The sequence below is a fragment of the Tenrec ecaudatus genome, chromosome 16 (assembly GCF_050624435.1).
Source record: "Tenrec ecaudatus isolate mTenEca1 chromosome 16, mTenEca1.hap1, whole genome shotgun sequence".
Lineage (NCBI taxonomy): Eukaryota > Metazoa > Chordata > Mammalia > Afrosoricida > Tenrecidae > Tenrec > Tenrec ecaudatus.
The window spans coordinates 74084766-74106504 of record NC_134545.1 but is presented as its reverse complement, the minus strand read 5'-3'; the positions used below and the strand labels follow the sequence as shown (position 1 = coordinate 74106504).

General features: G+C 45.1%; 1 protein-coding gene across 1 annotated transcript in view; it reads right to left on the bottom strand.

The window, feature by feature from the left end:
• STAMBPL1 (STAM binding protein like 1) overlaps positions 1 to 21739 on the bottom strand; it is a 45329-nt gene that overhangs the window by 18216 nt on the left and 5374 nt on the right. The window contains exon 2 of the mRNA XM_075534138.1: positions 4151 to 4231. Coding sequence (XP_075390253.1) covers positions 4151 to 4180 — 30 coding nt within the window. The 5' untranslated portion in view covers positions 4181 to 4231. The remainder of the gene's footprint in view (positions 1 to 4150; positions 4232 to 21739) is intronic.

Below are 21739 nucleotides of genomic sequence, written 5' to 3'. Positions count from 1 at the left end.
AGTTCCAGCCATCACATTACGGCGAGTTCATTAAATGTTTGACCAGCATGGCCCATGTATATCCTATTATTAATATGTATATCCTATTATAAATATCCAAATAGCCTGGAAGGGAGTCCATGCGGCCTGTTCTGTATGGTCATAACCACGGAGCTTGGAAGACCGGCCCTCGGGTTAGAGAAAGATCTCCACCGTTCTGAGATGGAGATAACATCAAATATACATTCTCCAGGTGCAAAGGTGTCCCCACAAGAGCCCCCCATAATAAAAGCTACTATAAACATGCCTCCTACCAGCACCTGGCTGCTCACTGTGCAGCTGGAGAACACCTGTCTCAGAGCAATCAGATTGTTCTGTCCTTCCTGCTCAAGGTGCAGTTGACTCCCTCTGACACCTTTGGTACTTATCACATGGCCTTCCCCTGGTGAGCTCAGGGGACATCCAAGGTTAAGACACTGCCCAAGCGATTGTGGGTGTGCCTGCTGGAGGTGTGCCTGGCTCACTATTTTATATATATTTGCTGTCAAATAAACTCATTCATTTGTTCTGATTCCATCACTGGAGCTGAGCCCCTATTCCTCACTTTCTCTATTTTCCTTAACTGCACGCGCTGCTCCTAAGGACCTTCGACTGTGGGGCTGGACCCAACAATGGCCCTTGGCAGAAAAAGGGTTTCTCAAATAATGGGGAAGAGCCCCATAAAGAGACCCCTGCCATGGTAAGGTTCATGTCATTCTACCTGGAAAGGACTCTGACAGGTGCCTTGATTTCAGTCACTTTAAATATTCAAATTTTTTTGCCAGAATGCATTTTGTTAAATAAGAAACTTTTAGGATTCTTCACTGATGATTCCCTGATTCCTCACTGAATATTCAATAAGCCCTAGAGAGATCTTTTCAAACATAAAGACACCTCCCCCAACGTTCTTCATCTTTTTTTAATATAGACTTTTTTTAAAATTAAAAGATCATTTTGTTGGGGTCTCTTAAAACAATCCAATTTATCAAGCATATTTGTACATATGTTTATAAAGAAACTCTTAACCCTCCACATAATAAAGGATCATGCTTTCAAGGGCTGTAGAAAACAAAAACAGTACCTAACTCAGTGATGTCATTCATCGATCTGATGAGTGAAAACAGCATCTATGCCCATGTGCAAAATATAGGCCATATGCAATTAAGGTAATGACTCAGCTCAATAAACCAAACTCACAGCCATGGAGTTGATGCCTATCCTCTACAGACAGGGTGGACCTGCCCCAGTGAGTTCAGGACAGGGTGGAACTGCCCCAGGGAGTTCAGGACAGGGTGGACCTGCCCCAGTGAGTTTCTGAGAATGTAACTCTCTATGGGAGCAGAAAAGTCACGTCTTTCTCTCGTGTTCAACAAAACGTCAGTGCTTTGTATCAGAGATCTACAACTTGTTTTCCTTCCTGTACAGGACTGAAAAGTAAATATTTTAGGGTTCATGGGACACGGATTCAGTTCTACTGGTGTGAAAGCGGCTATAAGCATTATGCAAATGACCGTGTGCGAAGAATATATTGAGAGTGGATCTGGTCTTTGATGCCGTCATAAGCTAACCCCCGTTTAACCCAGTGCAGCTCACCGTGTGCTTCAGGTTCCTGCAGCAAAACTGCACATGTTGAACAAGTCCCACCTCTGGATCTATAGGAATCAGAATCTCTGCGGGTTGGCCCAAGAACTTATGCTTTAACTATTACAAAGGGGCGTCTATGCATGCTAAAGTTTGAGGAGTAGTGTTTTAGAATGTCATCATTTGAGTCCTTATTTGAGTGGCAACACCAGTTAAGTACTTCACTAGCAGCAAGGTTGGCCGTTCGAAACCACCAAGAGATGCCCTCAAAGACAAGCTAAGCTTGCTGATCTGCTTCTGAATGTTCACCTTTTGGAAAACCCTATAGAGCAATTCTGGGCACACTTGGGGTCCCCAGTGTGTGATCTACCCCTTAGGAATTAACAACAACAATCATTGACCATCCAAGGATAGATTTAGCCTTGAGCTGACTCAGCTTCCTGAGTCCTACTCCTCAGTTAAAGGACCAATGAAAGCCTGACGACAGGGTGAACAGATTACTTGAATATGGTCTCCAGAAAGCTGTCGAAGCAATCCAGATGGACATAGTTACAGAGCCAACCGTCGGGGGCAGAGTGCAATGCATTGGATCTTTGGCTTGCATCCCAATGCTATCGGGGTTACTTTGATGGCAATATGAAAGCTGATAGAGATATCTGAATTGGCTGTTACTCCTAACGGCTTAATATATAACTAGGGAGCAATGAACTTGTTTCGTAACTGTACATTAAATTAGAACCATGCAATGCCTCCAGCACCATCACTTCCTCTCTCTCTCTCTTGATTTGGCTCTGAGCTAGGTGGTTGAGGCCTCCTCTCATGTCTCCCTCCACAAAGAAGCTCCCAGTGCCCGGCTTCCTTGCCCTGCAGCTCCCTGCCAGTGAGCCAATTCTCACTCACAGCAAGCCACGGTAGCATTTCTGAGGCTTTGGAAGTCTTAAAGGAGGCAGGCAGACTCATCTTTCACTGACAGAGGGGCCTGTGGGTTTGAATGCCTGACCTGGCTGTTCACAGTCCACTGTTTTACTTGACAGTGACACCTTGCCCTGAGAATCTCCAGCAATTCCCTTCGTGACTCTATGGGTGAACCAATTCAATATGCAACCAGAGGTATAAGAAAAACTGACGTCCTCTGTGTGCTCCAGGTCCAAGCACTTGGTGGGGAACCAAGTGTACCCCATTTTATTTCTCCTTACCCGGCAACCTGCTTCTGGGCCGCACAGCAACGCACAGAGCTGCGGAGAGTTGCAATGGACTAAATGGCAATGAGTTTGTTGCTCATGTTTTTGTGTGCATATTTGGTTTGCTGGCTCACTGAAGCAGAACACATCCCCACGGAGTTTGCTTCGTGCACAGTAACTTCTTACTCTCTGAATGGAGGCCTTAATATGGTAATAAAGAAAAATGACTAACTTTCTCCTTAAAGGCGATTCAAACTGTGATCTTATGGAATGCTTCTGTCTGTCTGTCTGTCTGTTCCTGTTTTACCCCTTACAAACCCTGTCTTGCTATTCTGGTAATTCTCTGAAGGGATTTCCAATTTCACAGAAGCTACTAGAGATTTTTCCATATCCCCTCCCCCCCCCCAACACACTATGTGTGTGTTGTTTCCAGTTGTCATAAGTCCCAAGGTATACACACAAGGCTGTGGGGCGAGATAGTGCGCCGCATTCACACTCAGGGGCTGAACTAGGACGTAGAATAAGCCCGCCTCGTGAAAGGGGTGCGGCCGGAAAGGCGGCCACCCCTCACTCGTCATGCACCGCCCGTTCGTGGGGAGCCTGGTGCTGAACCATTCAGAGGACCTGCTTCTGGGTCGGGGTCGGGGTTTCGTAGCAGCAGGGCAGCTCCCTCACTGCGATCCATTGAAAGTCAGCCCTCCCCACAAAGGTTTGTTTTCTTTTTTTATTAAAAGAAGAAGAAGCCCACCTGACAGATGGCACAACCTGATAATGTAGCCAGCGTCACTGAACTGTACATGGAAAATTGTCCAACCAGTAAACGTTTCGCTACATTTATTTTTAACACCATTCAAATACACAGCTAAGACCACAGATCCCAAGGTTTCTGTTACTGCTTCCTCTTTGGCACGGTTTCCCCTGGGGCAACAAGCTGGCGGGCAGTACGGGAAAACTGAGGCAGTTTTAGGCATGCATACCTTACGACCAGCGATATCTAGGGACGAACTATTAAATGTGTATTTTTGCCTCTGTCGTTAGCACAGAGGCACAGTTCTGATTTCCATCTGCCGAGAAACAAGCCCCGAGAGGGTCACGCGGCTGCTCCAATGTCAGCATGCGAGTGTCCTCTCCAGTCTTCGCCCACCGCCGTGGGCTCGGGCCAAGCTAACGACAAGCTCGCACTTTGGTGGCAGCAAGCAAGCGTAGCTTTGATGTCTGCGAGGGCGGTTTTATTAGTCACTTCCTCAAAGGGGGCAGTCACACAGATGTAGGAAAACTAGAAATGCTGAACTTCTTGAAGTACCTCTGACTCATTTCACCTAAGGCTCATTTCTGTCCTTCTTCGGGGGCTCGCAATGGGCGCTACCTACCAGGGAGTTCACGGTAAACGGCTGGTCCATGGTTTCCTGTCTACCGGTGGAGGCGTTCGCAGTGTCTCTCAGTCAGGTCATCTGTTTCAAAGGGGAAAATTAGAGCTAGGGTTATAAACCGCTTCTCAGACCCCCAAAGCCGGGGTCTCACCGCCTCCGAAGAATATAAGCAAAGAAAAATGATTTACATATTTCAACCTGAGATTTGAGAGAGGCTGTCGGTATTGATACCTAATGAAAGCAACAGCAGCAGCATTATTATGTCATATGGATAAAATTAGTTACCATATAAATATCATATAACATCATATGGATAAAATATCACATTGATAAAATTAGCTACCATATACAGTGGTTAAAATAACTAGTTTCTGACTCATAGCAACATTATACATGTATAAGAGACTGTAAATCTTTACAGGAGCAGATAGTCTCATTTTTCTCCTGAGTAGTGGCTAGTGGGTTTGAACTACCAACCTTCTGATTATCAACTCATAGCCAATGTTGTGCACCCACTGATATTGGGTCTTATCTGACCCTACATGTTTCAGAGTAAATCTGTGACTGTAACGATGTGGAGGGGACTCTGTAGCACCAATGGGTAGATTTGAACCATTAACTTTCCAGTTCGCAGCTGAGCAAAAACTGTTTTCTTTACTCAGGGAGCTTCAAAATTTTGTGTTAGCTATTATTTGAATATTATTTTGCAGTTGAGGAAACTGAGGCTCAAAGACGCTAAGTACATTTGTCCAAGGTCAGCCACTCAATAAATATCAGTGTCCTTCCCCTTTACGCTAGTTTGGGGCAAGCTCTGTGTCACCACTCCTCTGTTCTTCCACATCTATTTGCTCTTTCTACCACACTCATTCATTATGTGATTTTGGACATATATCTTCCCTCGATTCTTCATTTATGAAGTAAGGGGGAAAGCTACGTTCTTCTCAGATCTTGTTTCATTTTAAAAATCTCAGAATAAATTGTGGTACAGAGAATTGCTTAAAAACCAAATAAAACTCACTGCCATTGAGTTGATTGTGACTCACAGTACTCTTACAGGACAGAAGAGATCAGCCCATTTGTTTACCAAGACCACAGATCTTTCCAGGAGTAGACAGCCTCATCTTCCTACCTTGTGACTGGTGGGTTCAAACCACTGACCCCATGGTTAGCAGCTCAAGGCATAACCCACTATGCCACCAAACTGCTTGGCTATGGCCTTTCTAGCCGTAGTCTCGTCACTCCCATAAAATAATTGGATGGGACCATGCAAATAATTCAAAGGCTTTAGGTTTTCTTAACCCAAGGAAAACAAAATCCTCACAAATGAACCCATGATAAAGGAAGAAAAGGTCAAAGTTATCCAGGATTTATTTTACTTAGAAACACAACAACCACAGAAGCAGCAATTAACAAAGTACAGAACAGTTTACACTGGGCAAATTGGCTACAAAAGATTTGAAGGGTTAAAAAGCCACGATGCTGTCACCTGGAGGACTAAACGTACACCAGCCTCAAGCCAGGTATGTTCAACTGCTTCAAATGCCCACACATGCCTCCGATTCGTTGTCCACAAGAGGTGGACAATGAATAAGGAAGCCCCGGAAAGGACGATACATTAGAATGATAGCGTTGGGAAGAATACTGAACAAGCGGCAGGCTAGCAGATAATCTGATAAATCTGTCTTGAAGAAGTCGAGCCAGAAGGATTCCTAGAAGGGGGAATGGCAACACTGTCTCACGTACCTCTGGACATGCTATCAGGAGGGACCAGTGTCGGGAGAAAAACATGACGCTTGGTAAAGCACAGAACCAGTTTAAACGGGGAAGGCCCTTAAACAGTGGCTGCGACAATGGGATCTGTTGGGACGTGGAGACCCCAACACTCCCACGAGTCCTCAGGTGCTGTTAGGTAGCTAGATTCAGGGACAGGAGTTTGTCCCTCCCAGGCCTGCAAAGGCCCCCATCGAGGAGGTTGGGAAGAAATCAGGCAATCATGAGACACCTGTGAAGACCCTAAACTGAGCATGCTCTAATTCAAGTCCCCCAGCCAGGTGGAAGGTACACCTGGGCATTCCAAACTAGGCCCAAGCTCATGACCTCACCCAGGTGTGCTCAACCCAGCCAAGGGGGTCAACCAATACCATCAACTTTGCCTCCCCAGCCAGAGGTTTGAAATATCCTGGCTGTGGGAAGGCTGCTCGCTTTGACCCTGCTCCTGGTCAATGGCAGGTTGGAGGGTGGGGTCTCCCTCCCTGTCATGAGCACAGATGCACCCACTCCAGGCCTACTTGGGGCCCACATGCTCTTAGCCTCTAGGGTTCTAGGAGCATGGCCTTCCAGAAACCGCCCCAGTTCCGTACGTGTGGGTCCCAAGGTGCACTTTTCCACGAGGTTGTTGGTCCAGTTGCGAACCCCAGCACGACTTCTGCATGGCTTGGCACACTTCCCTGAAATAGTGTGGATCCTTTTGAGACTGTCGAACCTGAAACTTGTTCGGTCCTTCATAAAAACCCACAACAGGCTTTGGCATGAATTCTTTCATTGTGCGAAGGCAAGAACCGAGGTCTGACCCACTTGAGATACCTTACAGTGGGACTTTGGGAGTATAGAAAATAAGACAGACAGACAATGGGGCAGAGGGGCTCCTTGTCCCTGTCAGGAATGAGAGAGTGAATGCGTTTTCCAATGGGTATATGTAATGGGGCTTACAGATCTTTCAAAAGGCATGCACTTCCCACAACAAGCATATTACATAGTCACTGGGTAATGTCATAAGCGGGTCACATCATAAACCAGCAATGAGGGGAGTCATCATCTTGACCTAGTGCTAGTTGACCTCAGGTGCCCCTGCACCCTCTCCAGGGGGTTGCTACATTTTACGGTGGTTTGGCATAGTCAAGGGGAGGGGGGCCCATTTTCTGCCAGGAGAATGTATATTTGAATAGTTCTTTCTCAAAACAATGGAGCTCTTTCTTAAAATAGGGCTAGTTTTCCATGCCGGTGGTTGTGAGTGTAGAAATAAGGCCAAATATACTCTACCAAGTCCTCACTTTACCACAGGACTCACCCACAGCCATGGTGTGAGGAAGGCACAGGGCCAGGGAATGTTATGTTCTGATGTACACAGGATTGCCATGAGTTAAAACCAACTCCACAGCATAAGATCTTGTGTAGGGGTCTTTCGACTGCAGGTTGGGCTGATACCCCAGAGCAGGAGGCTTGCTAGTGGAGACAGGAGTAGCAAAACTGGCTGGTGCTGGGCAGAGAACAATGTAGTGTTACAGGCCCCTCTCCCTGAGGTGCAAAGCCCACGTAGCAGGCAGCAAGAAAACGCTGCTTGTCTGGGTAGTGTGGTGAGAGCCAGCACCAGATCAGCAAGACTTAGAGGTAGAGACTTGGGAGATGCTAGACTGGGGTCGTCCAGCAGGCAACAAAGCCCAGGTGAGTCACCGAAGCGGAACAGAGGCCTCAGGGGTCATGGAAGGCTCCCTGCCATGCATCATGGTGGTTGCCAGAGAGCGGTGACATGACCACTGCATCTGGCCAGAACCACAGTGCACCTGCCTAGCAACTTACTAATGGTCATGGTTTAATTTGGGGAAGGGGAAGTATTTCCCTGTGGGGAATCTGTCATAGTTTCATGTTTGCTTCCTTTAAAAAGCACAGACAGCTTTAACTTTGACAGCACTGTGTGTGTGTGTGTGTGTGTGTGTTGTCCAGCTACATCACAGAATAAGAGTAGCAATCACTGAATGGGTGATGCCAGTAGGGCTATGTCTCTCCTGTCCATCAATCTAACCTGGTAGTTTGGGGCACAGCCTGCCAGTATTTGCATGCAGATAAGCAGACAAGAAGCATACACAGGTCGTCAACCCTTCCCTTTTTCCTTTGCTCTGCCATGGTGCTGTAGTCTGTCCCTCCCAGCCTCTCCACAAAGTAATGACCCAGCGAGAGCTCTCCCACAGGGTTGCTTAACCCCGTTATCAGCTCCAGCACCACTGGATAGAGGCAATCCCATTTGAGAAACTGTGATTTTTTTCATTCAGAAGACATAAACCAGAAAAAAATCTGTGTCTTTTAAAACAGTTGAGGAGACAGAACAAAGGTTTCTAGAAAGGGGACGAGGTGACACTGGACAGTCATTTATTAGGCCAAGTCCATTCGGATTCAGAGTGGACCAAGAGGACAGAGTAGAACTGCTTTGTCCGGTTTCCAAGACGAAATCTCCATGGGGCAGACAGCCTCATCTTTCTCCCACAGAGCGGCTGGTCGTTGTTAGGGTCTTTTACAACTTTAAGATGTATTTCTCTTAAAGGGTACTCAGATCCCAACACAAATGGCAAGGTACTTTAAGTTGAAAACAGAAAGAGGGTGCTTCTTGAATTTTACTGTTAAAACAACCCGGACAACCCAAACCAAACAAAGCAACGCCACCTGTCCCAGAACTTTATTTAAAATGCAGGTCCTCGGGCTCCTCCACGAAGACTCCGAATCGACTGGTTTTAAATGTGTGAGTCCAGGTGAGACTGGGAAAGGGGATGCCGATCAATCCTTGGCAAGATGCAGCTTTTTTTAAGCATTGCGTTTGGGATACACCGGTCAGGAATCTGAACGCACACTCTTGAATTTACAGCATAATGAAAAGATGACCAGCTCCATCAGGGCCAGGGAAGTTGGGCCTGGAGGCTACAGAGCCAGGGACTTCTCCCAACCTTGCAGCAGGATCTGGTAAAGAGAGCACGGAGGTGCCTGAGGAGCAGGAGCGCCTGCAGCGTCTAGGCCTACCACCAATAATCAGAGGCTCCTCTGAGAATGACATGCAGCTGACATGTATTTCTCTACATCACTAGTGTCTATTTCAAAAGTGGAACAGACATGTTTGAACTGGCAGAGCCTAGGTCACATGACTGAAGCTTGGATGCAAAAAATCAGAAATGCAAATATTTCACAAATCATTCATCTATAGGAAGTAGTAAACTTGACCTTATAAGGTGTGGAATGTGCTAAGTAAGCACAGAAGAGCCAAGGCTGACTGGCCCAAAACAATGAGAAATGCATCCTAAAAAGAAAAACTGCAGCAGCAATAGTAAGTAACGAGCTTGAAGGAGACTTGGTCGCATAATGGCTGCACATTGGGCTGCTAACCACAAAGTCAGCAGTTCAAAACCACTAGGCCCTCTGACAAAAACAGATGAGGCTTTATATTCCCGAATATTTAACAGTCTCAGACACCCAAAGAGCACTTCTATTCTGCACTATGGGGTCGTTATGAATTAGAATTGACCTGTTGGCAATGAATATTTTTTAAAATGAGTTTTTAAATATATCACTCACTGCCATCGCGTCTGTCAGGCTGATAATATTTACTTATATCTTATTTATATTTTATTTTTATTAAATTCATTTTGGTGAAAAGTGTATAGTGAACATTTGCCATTTTAACCACTTGTATGTGCATGATTGGGTAACATTATTTAACTACATTCACCATGAATGGCACAACTACCATCAACAACTTCTAATTCCTTTCATTGTCCTTAACAGAAAATCAGGGAACCCTCATGGCACAGAAGCTAAATCACTCCCCTGGGAACAAAACAGTTGACTGTCCAAACCCACCAGCAATCACTCTGGCCGTTTTGCTTTGGGGAAGTGTAGACAGACTGCCAGACTTAGACGGAAGGGCATCATCTGTGGGATCTAGCTATTCCTGTGCCATTTCTTCTACAACATGTTTGCTTTTGAAACCGATTCATCACAGACATAGCAGACAATTAAGGGCTACCCAATTGTTCTTCCAGTTTCTCATGATCTGTAAGCAGGGCACAAGCTCTCCGGGACCCTCTTTCTAGTAAATAATGACTCACCATTCCCAATTATTTGAACAGTCCAGGTGCTGGCCCCAAAGAGAGATGGGCTTACGGGGAGCTTGTAACCATTCTCAGAAATGCAGCCTCCACCCTGGAGGGGGCAGCAATGCAGACCCAGCTGCTTCACATGCTGCCGTGCCCTGTCTTGGGTGTCCTGCTAAATTTTCCTTGACTATAGGTTGGGTGGGGGGGGCACTGGTGGTACGGTGCTCATGGGCTGCCAGCAGGAGAGCCTGCAGTTCAAACCCACCAGGCTCTCCTCCGGAGAAAGACGGCCTTTCTACTCTCATAAACAGTTCCAGTCTTGGAAACTCACGGGGGTAGTTCTGAGCTCTCCTACAGGGTTGCTACCAGTTGGCTTAGCATCTCCGGCAGTGAGTTTGGTTTGGTGTAGGCCTTGGAACTGACTTCTAGCACTCAAGAGAAACCTGGCCGTATCCCGCCTGCCATGGCCTCCCTCCCGAAAATGCATTGGCTTTGAAGGTTCATTGTGTAATTTATATTCCAGGTTTTGGCCCAAAACTGTCCACAAAGAAAGAATTGCGTACCTATTCTGAGTAAAAGTAATTATGAAATTGACTTAAAATGTTTTTAAACAGAAGCGCTAACCCTTTAAGAAATCTCATTCCTCTCTTTATTTTTATAATATCACAAGTATCTAGTGGCACTTTTTCTTATTCAGAAGCCAGGGACAGCATTCTGCTCCAGATTCTCTGTGTTCTGGGACTTTAGCACCAATATCTCTGCATTCAGAGACTTTGGCACATATTCCTTTCCCAGAGTTCATCTTAAGACAATCTAGTCCCACAGGCCAAAGAAACTCCTTTTCAACTGTTTGGCTGCTCTTAGGGGGTTGGGTCATAGAGGTGATTACATTGTAGGAGATTTCATCAGTGGGAGGAGCTCATCATTACTACCAAACTGCACTGTAACTACCAAACCACTGAGAATTATGGCCAGTCAAACTGGCACACAACCTGAACCATCACACATGGGTTGTATCTATTTATATTTGTAGTGTTAAAAATTAAAACATATTTATAAGATTATGTAAGCACATACTCTCTTAACCATTATAGACTCGAGAAAGGGGAAACAGGCTGAAGATACTAAAGATACAAATCCAATTTGGAGGGTCAGACATACACTGAAGCAAGAGACCCAGAAGACGCCCAAGGCAGATGGGAAGTGCTCCACCACATATGCAATGAAAAATATGCATGCAAGTTTCAAAAAGAGGCCCCAGGGTGCTGTGAAACATACTGTGCCAGCTCTGTTGAGTCAGACACATGGGGGTGAGTTCTGGCTCCATTACCCACCCGACAGGGAGCCTCACTCAGCCCCTTTGAGGCTCCCTTTCCTCCTTCACAATGGTGGGGGTGTCATCAGAGACCACCTTATTGATGTCTTGGCTTACAACCAACTTAGAACCTTCATCTGCAATGCCCGATTTGATCGCAACCTGCTCTGTACTCCCCATCCCCACGGAGAACCCACATTCCGGTGACTTGATAACATCTAAACAACAGCCTTGGGGCAGGCCTCTGAAGGAGTCTATTTGATTTAGAGTTCCAGCCTTTTCACCTTTATCTCCAATGTTTTCCCTCTCAGTGGCCTCCAAAGAGCCAAACTCCCACTTACTTGCTTCTTGACATGGATGGGCCTTCTCAAGATGAGAGGTGGGGGTGGGGGAGGGGGATCTGCAGTTGGGTGATCCTGGCACACAAAGGCTCAGGAATGAGATGCCATAGAGGTGCCAAAGCCTTATATCCTCACTTGGAGGCTGGCCTCCATTCCAGCTGTTCTGAGCTGCTGGAACCAATTAAGCAGCTGACTGTGCCCACAGGGGTGTGGCTAGAACAGAGTCTTAGCCATGATGGCCCGGGGTGGGTGGATGCAGGGCCCTTTTCCAACCTGACACTTCACAGCTCTGAGTTTGTACCCCTTTACCCCCTCTACACTCACACACTAGACCATGTGAGTAGAGAGGGTTATAAACGCAGGGACTCTTGTTGGCTTTGAACTCAATGTCTCTAGTCTCAATGCCCGCCAGGGAGTGTGGAAGAAACCGATTCTGCTGCTTACAATCAGCAGCAATTAGAACCAAGAATGGCTTGGGACGGGGGAGCATACGTATGACTCAGCATAATGCCGATTTTGTGACTGTTCTGTCTTCTCTTAACCTCAATCTTTTAAAATACTTTTTTTCCTTCCTTTGGGGCTAAGACTCCTGACCCACTTAAATGAAAAAGTCATCTTTCCCAGAATGTGGCAGGGAGATGCTAGGCAGTCCACAGTAGCTTTAGAAGTCAGAATAGCTGAGCACAAAGAGAAGATCCCGCGAGGCCGGTACACAACCTGGCATCCTCTCCCTGGCACTGTTTGGCACCGAGGGCTGCAGCGAGCGGAGAAGCAGGTGTGTGCTGCCAGGCAGGTGCGAGCCAGCCGCAAGAAACCTCCCACCACCCCTCATGCCCCATTTCTCATTGGCCCAAACCAGAGCCTTTCTTTCTTCCACTGGGTTCTTGTGTTCCAGGAAGTACGCCACACTTGACTTGGTTAAACTTGCACAAAGGAAAGGATCCTGAGCCACCCTGTGACCTTATCTGATTTAGATAAAGAACGGTAAAGGGCCATTCCCAGGCCTTAAAGGCAACAGGCACAGTGAAGAAGCTCCTGAGTCACACTCTTACCAATTGGGACCTGTTGAAGGTGGTGCCGAAGGAGCTCTGATGGCGAAGTGGGTTGTGTGTTGTGCTAAGTTCAAATACACCAGCTGCTCCGTGGGAGATAGAAACGAAGCTTTCTATTCTTTACAGTTTCGGAATCCCACGAGGGCAGTTCTACCCTGTCTTAGGGGGTTGCTATAAGTCAGAATGGACTTGATGGCAGCAAGTTTGGGGCTGTTCACAGCAAGTTTGGCAGTTCAAACACACCTTTCTCCCCAGGAGCAAGATGAAGCTGGGTGCTCCTGCAGACAGGAGTAGTTTCAGAAACTCCATTGAGCTTGTATCATGACACCCAACTCATAATCCACGATGCCACCTGGCCTCCTCGAGATATTACTTTGTAGACCTACTATAGGATTCAGTAGTCCTGGTGGGGCAATGGATTATGTGGTGGGCAGGTAACCACAACATCAGCAGTTCAATTCCACCAACCTCTCCGAGGGAAGAAGAGGCCTTCTGCTTCCCTGAAAAGGTACAGCCTTGGAAACGAACCCCAGGAAGCAGTCTTACTCCGTTCTTTGGGGTTTCTGTGAGTTGGAATGACTTGGACGTGGTGAGGGTGGGGTTAGGGACTGGGGAGATGATCATGGGGGATCCTCTTCACTTTGAATGGGATGACTTCATTTATATGCACCCTAGAGCCTTTGGCTAAAGAAACGGGGTGCCAGGGACAAAGTCATATTTCACATTGACATTCATTGCATCCAAAATCTATGCAGATGCTAATATTGCTCTCTTTTCAAATGGTGATTCCTGGAAAGGATGCATTCCAAGGACATGCTATCAACAAGGCACTTAAACTCAAATGGACATTTTAAGATGCTTCCCTTTTTACTGTAATTTGATTTTGTAAGAAAATGCTATCCAGAAGATGCCTGATTCAATAACAAAGAGTGAGTCAGAAATGAATTTTTAAAATAACATCATGTTCCTGCCTGCCAGTTGCCTAAAGCTGAGAGATAGGATCAGGTCTTGGGCCAGTCCTTCATCAATTTCATTTCATTGGCATGCATTTCCTACGAAGAGTCGTTCAGCCAGATTCATTTCATCCAGGACTTCTATTCAGAAACCAAAGGCCGTGTTCTTGAAAGGCTGCGCATCCATGGTTTCCCCAATTCCTCTCTGCCATGGGTGTCTGCTGTGCTCACCACTCACCAGTGAACTGCAGCTACAATCACACATTGGGATCCGCACTAGACAATAGCCTCAATTTCATGGACAAAAGCGATAGAGGTGGTCTCCCTACATGATGTCCCCCATTCTTTAATGCTACCAGAATGGTGAGCAAGTGGCTGGCCTGCTCTTCCTTCTACGCAGCTGCCATCCTCACCTTGAAGGTCATTATTTCCCAGAGAGGTTCCTGGACCACCTGCACCAAAATTACTTGGCAAAAGAGGCGGGGCTGATCATAAAAATAAAAACAACAAATATATTTCTAGCCCCCACTGTGTCAGAATTTCTAGAAAGAATGTCCCAAGGATGTCTATTTCTATCACGCATACCCGAATGTCTTTGCACACATGAAACTTTAAAATCACTGACGAACAGAATTGCTCTAAGATAGTACCCACCATCGCCAGTTCATTTTGCTGTGGTGGTCTGAATGTTGCTATGATACTGGGACCTATGCCAGCAGCATTTTAAATACCAGCAGGCTCACCATGGTGGACCGGATTTAGCCAAGGTCCTAGACTAAGATTAGGAAGCAAAGCCTGGCAATCTACTACCAAAAATCAACCCAATGGAAACCCTGTGGATCACAATGGCCTTAACAATGGGTTTGAACGTGCCTATGACCATGAACGTGGCAAAAGGAGCAGGCAGTTTCATTGTGACACGTGGGGTCTCTAGGAGGAGAAGCTGACTCTACAGCCAGTAACAAGGCAGTTACAAAGAACTGAAGCATCTGCGTTGGATCAGGTGAATCTCCCTCACTTTACAGAGTCCCGCCTTGGCCTCCACAAAGCTGACGTGTGCTCATTTCTTCCCGCTCCCTTTGCCCTGCATCTCAACTATTCATCTTCGGTCTTTCCTCTGAGCACAACTTTGTCCTGCAGTACATATATTTTCATGGACTCAACCACGCCTTCTAGTCGCCGCCATTCATTTTCACGAAGGCCCACTCAATATATCCGCGATGAAACATCTCTTCCCCACGAATACTGCTAGCAAACAAATTCATTAATTCAGTCACCATTAGGTATAAGCCTGTACTTTCTGCCAGAAGTTAGTGACAGGATGGTGAGCACAGAGGCAGGTGTGTCTGGTTTGTGGAACTCACATTCTGCTAGCCTTGACGGTATTGCGAGGCATGCATCCCGAATACTGCCTTCACTCTGTTAGTCTGCTGCTTCTGTCTGACATGAGAATACTGGCGGCTTCCTTGCCGAGTCATACTAGCGAAGTGATAGAACTGATGATCATTATTCCAGGGGTTAAAATCGCCAGAGGGGCTGATCTAACCTGATGGTTACTGACCTGAAACCATTGCTGGAAAGTGCGATTTACAGGTTACAGACCTTGAAGGGTACAGGGTTGGAGCGTTCTGCAGTAGAAACTATTTGATGTCAATCCTGCTTTAATGCAGACTCTCCCTTGTCCTCACCCTTGTCCTCACGCTTGCTCCTTCTCTGCCTTCATACTGACAAACCAGTCTGCTTTGACCTGTTTCCAGACCGGGTGCTGTGTGTCTCGGGCTCTGATGCTAACTCATTTTGAGAGTGCTCTGCTCCAAGACGTACAGTGGTAATCTAGTGCTCACCGGGTGAGGTTTCAGCATTTCATTCCCTCCCTGCATCGCTAGACTTTGCTTTCCCTGCTCCCAGACAGAAGTCTCCCCCCTCACTTCTCTCTGATTGTCTGTCTCTGCTCTGTCCAAATATCGGCTACTCAGAGGGATGTGTATTGTCTTTGAAAATGTCCTTTGACCTTATGTTTTCCGGTTATTTCAATAAAAAGCAGGTCTTAATTAACCTCAAGCCAAAAATAGCTCCTGACATTTTTAAAAAACCATACTTTTAGCTCAACTGAGAGGATGTCTGACTTGAGCATTCTGCTCTTCTAAGATCTTTCTAGAGGCGGTCAAGTTGACAAGCACAACTGGAAAGATTAGGTAGGACCCTTAGGGGGCATGAGGAGTGACAACTCAGTAAAGGAAAGGGGGTGGTGGTGGTTCTATAGCTTGAAAGATGTAATCAATGTCACTGGAGCAAACATGTAGGAACTGGAATTGGTGTAGGTTTGGGCTGTGTATACAGTCAAAGATAGCAACATAGAGGAAGACCTTGTTTCACGGTGCTTTGATTTATTAAGCATCTGTGGTAGTTACATAATCTGCTGTCAATTTAGGATGAGAGGAGTAAGAGTGAAGGCGTTCCGCCTAGGCTGTCATAACCAATGAGGCGTCTCTGTGGACATGGCCTTCTCCTGAGGATTCTGGGAATTCCTGTATTCCTCCTTAAAGATGGGAGACACACACACTCTCTCTCTCTGCTCACTCCCTGAAAGACTCTACTGACAAGACACATGAAACTATGCTGATGGCAGCAAGAGCCCTGGACCTGAAGAAGCCACATGGAGACCCCTGCCAGTGCTGAGATGCTTAGAACACCAATGGGTCAACAAGTTTTCCCATCCACTGGCCTGTGATCCTCTTGTGTTCAGAGTCACTGCATGTGTTTCATGAGTCAGAAGAGCACTTTATAGATTGGTATTGGACATATGGGCTAATATTGAACTTAGGGACTTGATCTGGAATGGGCTGGGATGTTTTCTCACTATTGAATTGCTCTTGTATATAAAGCTCTTGCCTATACATATATGAGCGTCTCTGGGTTTGCTTCTCTAGTCTACCCAGACTAACACAGTGTGCTAGACATTATGCTTTTTAAATAACATATATATTGCCCTTGGGACACTCTTGCATTGTCTATCTGTGCTCTTACTTCAACGGCAGGGGCCCCTTTCTTCCCTAGATCCCATTTTGCTCAGCGAGTCTCCCAATGTTTCAAATGTTTTCACATGTTAATGCTGTTACACACGTAATGGGCTGCCCCAAGCCACTGCCATGCAGTCCATCCTGACTCGTGGTGGCCCGAAGGGCAGAGGAGAATTCCAACCTAAGATTTTAGAGGTTGTAAATCTTTAGAAAAGCGGAGAGCTTTCTCTCGCTCATGATCAACAGCAGGTGCATTTTAACTGCTGACTTTATTATCAGCAACCAACTGCCTGACACACTGCACCACCGGGGCTCCTTTCAGAGACGACTCACTGCCGTCACTCTGACCCCTAGGGACCCTACGGGGCAGGGGAGAACGACCACTGTTGAGTTTCTGAGACTGTAACGTTTTACAGAAGTAGGAAGCGCCTCATCGTTCTCCCACAGAGCAGCTGGTAGATTTGCCTTGCTGCTGTACAGTGAGCAATGCCTAACTCACTGTGCCACGGGGTTCCTCCGTCAAGCGACTAAAGCCTTCATATGTATTGGGAAAACAAACCAACCAATATTGTGCGTGTCACTCACTTTATTTCAATATTTACTTTATTGCAGTGGTCTGGAACCAAACCTGCAGCATCTTCAATGGATGCCTGTAAACCAATTATGAAAACGTAGGGACTCATAAGCAGATGAAATGCAGTGTATCGTGTCATTATAAAGACTCAAAGGAACATGGTGTGGCTATTAGCAAATGTCTATGCAAAGGAAGAATAAGTGAACGAAACATAAAATAGAAGAGTCCAAATATGAAATTCTGTCTTAAACAGGAGTAGATCTTTCTCAAAGTGTTTATTGACCTTGCCTGTATCAGATTCCCCTGGGAAGGCTGATAAATGAGGACACCCCCCTCCCCTAGGTCCCAGTCAAACCTACAGAATAATTATCTTTAAGAATGGAGTCGAGGTTATCGGGGAAGAGAGGGGGAGGTTGACTTGTTTAAGGAGCACTGCCCTAGTCAATTTTTTCCATGAAAGAAAAATAACAGTGTCATAAGAATATGCCAGTTGCTTATATGCCTTCAAGATCCAATTTTAATTTTTGGAATTTTCATCATTGAAAGCCCAAGTTCTACACTCAACCATGCTGCCACATGGTTTCTTTTTTTTCCTTTTTGAGTAAGTACTGATTCCGCAAGCAGCTCTTCTGTCACACTGAACGGAACAAGGAGTCTTAGTGACATGTGGCTAACGTGTTCAGCCGAGACCCGTAGGCAGGGTCAGTGATTTGAATCTACCCCGTGCTCTGGGGCAGCAGCCAGAGCCGTCCTTTCTGCCCTGTCCCACAGAGGTCACTGTGATTTGGAATGGATTGGACAGCAGTGGGCTTTGTTTGGGGAACAGAAACATGACCGTGTGAAAAGGCTGACTAGTCTCTTTTCAAATATCATTTCATTACCAAGACAGTGTTCTCTTGTATACACCTTTGCTGAATCATCTGTTCAATTATGGCAAGGTCACTGAAAGAGAAGTACTATATCTCAGTGCCATCCAGTTCATGCTGACTCATTGGCATTCTCTATTGGGTTTCCAAGGAGGGGCTGGTGTATTTGAACTACTGACCTTGTGGTCAGCAGTGTAACACGTACGAACAGCTCTGCCAGGACTCCCAGTACGATGTAGCAAAGATGAACAAAACTACGCACACAAAACCCAGCAAATTCACTAGTTCTTAAAACTTGTCATGTTTCAACAAGTTTAAACTAATGGACAGTCAAAGAAGTTCCTTTTTAAGAAATCAACATTGATTAAATAATTGGATGTGTAATTTATGCAAAAGAACAAATCGAAGGCAATATATTTTATAGATGTAATTAAAAGAGGTGCTGCAACCAAATATACGCATAATCTTTACACTTGGTTCGAGATAAAAAATATTAACTATAGATTTTTGAAGTGATTTAAGAAAACAAGTCCTTACAATTAATTATAAGGACTCATGTAATAACGCTAAAATACAATTTTATATCCTTTGTTGCTACAGAACTTTTCTCACCTATCATTAAAATCTGTTTTTTTTTCTAATTAGATACAATTACTCCCATAAGTCTAAAAACAGCTGTAATTCATGATGATGCTACTCAATAAAATAAGAAGCACACATCATGAGGCACCGAAGGATTGGAATCATATAATCTGAAATCAAAGGAGGGATCAGTATTAGAGGCTACATTATGAGAATCTGGTGCATAGAAGGCAGTGGATGACAGTGGGACACCAAGACTCATTTGTAGAACTACATAGGAACCAAGCCTCTGGAGAATCCCCCCTATCTAAAATTATGGGATGGGAGGAAGGTGACCACTGTACAGGGAAAGAGGAGTATAGAGGAGCAAACGCATGGACCTGACTTGAACAGTTAAAACTTGGTCAGTAGATCCCCCTAGGATACAGGCTGGGCCTGATCTGGTTTCCAAAATTGTCTGTATTTGCGGTTTGTATTGTTTTGTTTGTTCACATTAGGGTGTGTCTCAGAGGGATTATGCCATTGGAAGCCAGCCTCTTGAAGTTGTGTTATAAGATTTTCCATGTTTTGGTATTTGAAACCCAGGATTGATAACCCTATAGGGACAGCAAGAAGAACAAGGGGTTGGAGGTGAGGGGGATACCCTGGTAGTACAATAAAGGGAAGACCATGTCAAGGAGTCCATGTAGAAAAAGAATGTTTGGAAACTGACTGTTTTAACAATTGTACAATTCTATTTGACATGATTGAAATATGGAATGTTATGATATATATATATTAAATCACAATCATAATATTTTTAAAAAGAATCGTAAAAAACGTTTGAACCAAACTAACCAAGCTCATGGCTAGAAAGCTCTATCAGCATCTTGTAATGCAAAGAGAGGTGACTAACATAGAAGTTTTCCAGACTATAGATGCCTAGTCCATGGGCCCCGTAGCACCGTGGGTTACGCACTGGGCTGCTAACTACCAGGTTAACAGGTCAAACCCAAACCTACCAGACGAAAGATGAGGCTGTCTGTTCCCATAAAGATTTATAGTCTCAGAAACTCCTCATAGGGTCACTGTGAGTTAGGTTTGGGTCAGCGAATTTGAGGGTTAGTGGGATACTTGCCCCAGAGTATAAATTATACCAGCAAGATAGACCTTCCCTGCTTCCAGCACAGAATCACAGGGTATAAAGAGAAAGATGATTACTTTTTAAAATCATTTTATTGGGGGCTGAGAAAGATTATTGATGAGTATTTATTGTATATGTCAATAGTGTTCCCCCAAAACCCCCAAACACTACCAGAGAGTCAATTCTGCCTCATGGCAGCTCCATAGGGCAGGAACTTCTGAGACTGTGGCTCTACAGGAGTGGGAAGACTCATCTTTCTCCCATGGAGCTGACTTGTGGTTTTGAACTGCTAAGCTTAAGGCTCTCAGCCCCATGTGTAACCACTACACCACTAGGGTTCCTCCCATCAGTGGTGTTAGGGGGAAAACCAGATTTTTAAAGCATGTGAAAATAAAAATTTTAAAATGCTTTAATAAAGAACTCAAAAATTAATATTTACAAAATATCAAAGAAAGAGAGCAAAGATTTTGTTCAATAATTCAGTATAATCCTATGTTAGAAAGGACATATTCTACACGGGAGATTAGTGAGTTCGAAGCTCTGTGAGGGCAAATCGCCCCTTTCCTGTTCTCCTTGACATCCATTACTCAGCATGCAATCGCTTCATAGGAAGCAGGGATGGCCACAAGTTAAGAAAGCAAACTCTCGAATTGGCTTGTCCAGTTCTATCACTAACCAGCCTATAATCCTGAGTCATTTATCTAACTTCTTAGTACCTCAATTTTCTAATCTGCAAAATGGTCCCTATTGCACAAGGTTCCATCAATAATAACAAGCAACACGTATTCCGTGCCAAATGCTGCTTTAAGCTTTTTCTTTTACGCCTATTTATTTAATCCTGCCACAAGTCCTGAGATAGAAACTACTAGAAAGATGAGAAAACCGAGACTCAGAGAAACTAGCCTAAGAAAACACAACTGCTAAGTGGGAAGATGAAGCATGCCCATAGCCACTCCATCATCTTAGTACAGAACCTGGGCTGGAGCCTAAGTTCAATAACTAATATTTGTTCATAAATATTTGGCAAATGGTTACACGATTCTTGGGTTGCACAGGGGCTCAGCAAGAGAGAATACTGTGATCGATTGGTGATGTCTGCCATGGACAGGGAATCATTGAGGAACACACTTGTGACAAATGATTATGCTCCTTGTTCCACAAAAAAAAAAAAAAAAACCCCAAAGACTCGTGATGCTGACTGCCTCAAGTTTTCCCTTCTCCAAATGTCCAGGATCCTATTTCAGGATGTAATTATCTCATACCAGAATGCTGCTTCCACACCCCGCTCCTACTTAATCCACTCCCCACCCAACTGTACTCTTCCAGAAAGATGCTTTGATCTTTCAAGGAACCTACAATTGTCTACCACATCAAATCAAAATTTTACCCTCCCCAGTATTCAAGACCATCACAGGGCATGGGCAGAACCTGTCTTAAATTCAAATGATCAAGTATCTACATATCAAATAAATACTTGATATAAATGGTCACACTGCAGTATGCAGAAACACAGTTTATGTTACTTCTGGATAAAAACAAAAACAGAAAACAACCTTCTTGCCATTCAGTCAAGGTTGATTGACTCATTGCAACCCTATGAGGCAGGTGGAATTGCCCCTTTGCGTTTTTGAGACTGACATTGTTAAAGGAGTAGAAAACCCCATCTTTCTCCCAAGAAGCAGGTGGTAGTTTCAAACCTCTGATCTTGAGGAAAGCAGCCCAATGCACAACCACTGTACTTCCAGGGATAAGCTATTTCACGTTATAAAGTGAATTTTGTAGTCCAATGGGGTGAACATACTGTTCATCCTTCTCATTTTATTTTCATTGAGACTGAAACAAGATCTATCAAGCCCTGTGGAGGAGGATATAAAGAGAATACAATCCAAGAGGAGATCAGCACTCTTA